This window comes from Diorhabda sublineata, chromosome X, assembly GCF_026230105.1.
Source record: "Diorhabda sublineata isolate icDioSubl1.1 chromosome X, icDioSubl1.1, whole genome shotgun sequence".
NCBI classification, from domain to species: Eukaryota; Metazoa; Arthropoda; class Insecta; order Coleoptera; family Chrysomelidae; genus Diorhabda; species Diorhabda sublineata.
In genome coordinates this window covers 32,382,836-32,387,354 of record NC_079485.1, presented here as the reverse complement: position 1 = coordinate 32,387,354, position 4,519 = coordinate 32,382,836, and the positions used below count along the sequence as shown (strand labels likewise).

The following is a 4,519-nucleotide window of genomic DNA, read 5'->3' as shown; positions in this document are numbered from 1 at the left end:
CCTTAAGTATATCCAAAAATGTACTAGCACCAGATGCACTCACATACAAGACACTGAAAGTTAACGTTTGACCCAAATTTGCGTAGTAAAGACGAGTCACAGTCAAAGAAAGTGACTGTTTTAGTAACTCCCTTCTTTCTTCATTTCTCCCACCTGAAACATTTTTACTTTCGTTCAGAATTAAGAATTTCTCCTAATGATTTGTTTACGAATTTATTTGCTCCGAACCCGGACCCAATGCGATAATCTGAACTGTATAATTAGACCATAGTTTCTTGTAATCACTTACATGATAGTTACTCATACAGGATGGCCACAATTCCTTTCTAGAAGACATATAGAGTGTTATGTAATATTATATTCATAAATCGTTAAAAAATAAATAAGGGTAACCCATTTACAATGATTCATAGAATAACCTCAGATTAAGTGGAACATACATAAAATGATACTCATTGGTGAAATTGAAAAATAACACCGAAAGGTAAAAAAATAAATTTGTATCAATGTGGTATGTTTAAATACAGTTTAAGGGGTAAGTGAACTGGTTTAAAATGAAAAGTTTGGACTAGAAATTTGAGAATTTTCTACCTATTACAATTTATTTAATTGTTTCTTTCATGTAGTTTTCCAGAGAGAACAAAATATCATTTTTTCTTAACAGACTTTTAATAATATTATATCATATCAAAATCATTTCATGACATAATAAAGATTCAAATCTTGTAGGAGGACCTATTAATTTATTTACTAATTATAGAAATCCAACTTTCAATGGGGATTTCTTAATTTTTGTACATTTAAGTGAATCACATTTATTCATTACCCAACAACTCGTTTTAAGTTGTTAAGATGATATCAATTATATTCCACGACTTAAATGAAAAAATAGCACAAACAAATTTGCTTATGTCTCATTTAAATAATAAAACTCGTTAATTGTATATTGTAAATTTTGACTTTTATTTAGTCATTTCTAAATCATACTTATTTGGTAGACAAGAAATTAAATTATTAAACATCCTATATTTTCACTTTGAAAATACATCTTTGTGTATTTGAGATTTATTTAAAATATTTTATAATTATTAAAATTTCAAACTATAGGCCATAGAACATACCGTAGGGATATGTTTTGTGCTATAGGCAATATACAATACAATAGAGAAATTATGTAATCTACTTTGCACCATCAGTTTGTAGATCTATGAGCGTTAGCTATCTTTCTCTTAAATGTTAATCGTACTTTAAAAACAAATAAAAATAGTATTTGGAATTTTTCATATGTAACACATTGAATAATGTTACATATTTAACGAAAGTTATTATTAAATACGAAACAAGGCTATTAGGTAAGAGACCATATTTTATATATCTATGGTTTGTAAGTATGCAATGATTTATACATCAAATTAAATAAACAGCTATAATAGCTCGAATTTTGAATTGAAAAGTAAAGAGTCATGATGTTACCACGTTCTACAAGTGCACTAAGTATAAATACCAATTTTTACGAGAAAATGTTTGCTAGAAATAGGTACTTTTTAGGACAAATACCAGCATGGTTGAGAGACTATTCTACAACTATAACAAAACCAAAAACTGGAATTGTTTTAGTTAATATGGGTGGTCCAGAAAACACAGACCAAGTACACGATTATTTGAAACGAATAATGACTGATACAGATATGATACAGCTACCCATAGCTCAAAAGTAGGTCATATGAAATGTAAGAAATGGTGATAAATTTTTTTTTATTTTTTAGTAAGTTAGGACCTTGGATAGCTAAACGGAGAACTCCAGAAGTACAGAAAAAGTATAAAGAAATAGGAGGTGGCTCGCCGATTTTGAAGTGGACAAAATTGCAGGGTAAACTTTTATGTGATAAGTTAGATGAATGTTGTCCCGAATCTGCCCCTCATAAACCTTATGTTGCCTTCAGATATGTACCACCATTTTCAGAAGACGCTTTTACAGAAATAGAAAGGTTAGAAATATAAAATAACACCATTTTTCATTATACAAATACATATTTCTTTTAGAGATGGAGTTGAACATACTGTAATATTTTCTCAGTATCCACAATACAGTTGTGCAACAACAGGTTCTAGTTTTAATGAAATTTACCGATATTTGAAGAAAAAGTGAGTACATTTTGTATTTTAAGACTATCTAATGATATATATGATTTTTAGAGGCATTTCTAATGGTATGAAATTGTCTATTATCGATAGATGGCCAATTAATTCATTATTGGCCAAGTGCTTTGCTGAAAATATTAAAAAAGAACTTAATAAAATTCCAGAAAGTAAGAGAAAACAAGCCATTATTTTATTTTCTGCACACTCATTGCCTCTGAAAGTAAGTAAACCTAACATAGTAAGATTGTTTAGGTATTTTAAAGTGATTTCAGGCTGTAAATCGAGGAGATCCTTATCCATCAGAAGTTGGAGCCACTGTTCATCAAGTAATGAAAGAATTAGACTTGCCCCAACCATATCAACTAGTATGGCAATCAAAAGTGGGTCCTTTGAAGTGGCTAGGACCAATGACTGATGAGGCGATTGGAGATTATGTCAAACAAGGAAGAAAAACTTTTATCGTAGTTCCTATTGCATTCGTTAATGAACACATTGAAACTCTCCATGAGTTAGATATTGAGTATTGTCAAGATTTAGCAAAAAAGGTTGGTTATTTTCATATTTTGTACAAATACTGAAATTAAATTGATGTCTTTTGAACAAAATCAACAAGTTTATCTTACAAAATCATTGAATTCACAGTATATTTTGAAAAAACTATCAAAAAATTTTGGATATAAAAACCACTTGCGGCATGAAGTATGGAAAGTTCTTAGAAATAATCAGAATTTAGAAAAACAAAATTTTAAGTAGACAGTTATAAACCTTGATTTTTTTAATTATTAGTCTCTGCTAATAAAGACAAAAAAATTCTGGTTTGGTACAGTATTTTATTGTATAAAATAAAAAAATATAAAATATTTTCTAAAAATAAAAATGAGTTTAGAGAATTCATAACCTTGATACTTTTGCTTCCAATTTTGCGAGTCTTTGCTTATATAATTTCAAGCTAAAAAAACTTATATCTGATGGAAAATCTTATTTTCTGGAAAACTATTCAGTTAAAGTTTTCAAACTTCCCTTGACGCAAACGTCAAATTATTCAATTACTTTGAGACTATGAAAGATGTAGGTTTTTTTCCTTCAAACAGTTTTTATTTTAACAATATATCTGCGAATTATGCACTGTGAAGGTTAAGGAAATACTTTTTGAACTACATCATTAAAAAAAAGGTTGATACTGTATAAAAAACTTAACCTCTTCAGAGGTAATAGAAACTGAAATATGTGATTTTAATGTCAAATTTTCAAATTTTTCTTACTTCCAGATGCTTTTTTCTTTGTGGTTAGATAAAATCTTAGTATTTTTATATGTAAACTTCTACAAAACTATCATTTGTTCTAAACAAAGATTTCACTTGGAAAAATGAAAATATTTTATTTGGAAAACTTGGAAAAAAAATAAGATTATATAAGTTATGATCCAATTACTCTTACCATCAGCTCATATTTACCATTTTCTAGTCAAAAACCGGAAAATTTCTAATTCTTATATATTCAATGATTGGTTCTACACTCTAAATAATCAAATAAGCCTGATTGAATTTTTTTTATTTTGGCAACAACCACTAATGATTAACTGCATCAACTATAAAATTACAATTTTTCTACACATATACCTCAATATGTGCAATAAGTTCCATTCCATTTTTTATCATGTTTTAGATTGGAGTCGAGATAATACATAGAGTACCAGCACCTAATGACCATCCTCTATTCATAGAAGCTCTTTATGACATTGTTAAGAAACATTTGAAGGAAAAGATTCCAGTGTCGAGTAAATTCTTGAATAGATGCCCACATTGTGTAAATCCAAATTGTGCTATTAGCAAAAAGTGGTATTCTGAAGTATGTTCATTTTGAATTTATTTTTGTTACATGTTTTTTTAGATCAAATTGTGTCCCATTGTTGTTACGTATACTAAATAAAGTTCGATATTTATTATATATGATTGTTTTATTCTTTACCCCACTCTACTTTAAATAAACAACTGTAATAAGTTAGTAACATAAGCTCAAAATGAACACAGACAGATCCAAACTAACGCAAGGAGCTGGTCAGGGTATACCAGACAGCTTTGCCAAAAAAAGAGACAATGACTCCATATCTTGGACCAGAGCCCTACTTGGAGTCTCATGAGATGCCACATCAATAATAAACTGAACAAATGGCTAAAGGATCAGATGGAGTCTTACTAGAAAAACACTCCGGGTTTAAGACAATCCAAAAGTCTGAAGAACTTCTAGTGATGACCAAAAACGATATGAAAATGGTAGTCGTTCGTTGCCCCGTCAAATACGACTTTAAGTTGATGGACATGGCAGAAGACGACAACTGCAGATTATGCGAACAAACGATGGAAACAGAAGAGCACAT

General features: G+C 29.4%; 1 protein-coding gene across 1 annotated transcript; it reads left to right on the top strand.

Moving 5' to 3' along the window:
- The first annotated feature begins 1,369 nt into the window (after window positions 1–1,369).
- Window positions 1,370–4,090, top strand: LOC130451668 (ferrochelatase, mitochondrial). The gene is made up of 7 exons (XM_056790829.1): window positions 1,370–1,494; window positions 1,549–1,714; window positions 1,767–1,988; window positions 2,044–2,145; window positions 2,197–2,362; window positions 2,415–2,687; window positions 3,808–4,090. The coding sequence occupies exons 1-7, from the start codon at window positions 1,464–1,466 to the stop codon at window positions 4,003–4,005; spliced, it is 1,158 nt and encodes a 385-aa protein (XP_056646807.1). The 5' UTR covers window positions 1,370–1,463; the 3' UTR covers window positions 4,006–4,090.
- Window positions 4,091–4,519: the final 429 nt, after the last annotated feature.

Excerpts from the sequence above, each read along its gene's own strand:
- LOC130451668 (XM_056790829.1), top strand. The coding sequence starts at position 1,464 with ATGATGTTACCACGTTCTACAAGTGCACTAA. Across the intron at positions 1,495-1,548 it reads ACGTTCTACAAGTGCACTAA|GACAAATACCAGCATGGTTG; the intron begins GTATAAATACCA and ends GGTACTTTTTAG. Across the intron at positions 2,146-2,196 it reads TACCGATATTTGAAGAAAAA|AGGCATTTCTAATGGTATGA; the intron begins GTGAGTACATTT and ends TATGATTTTTAG.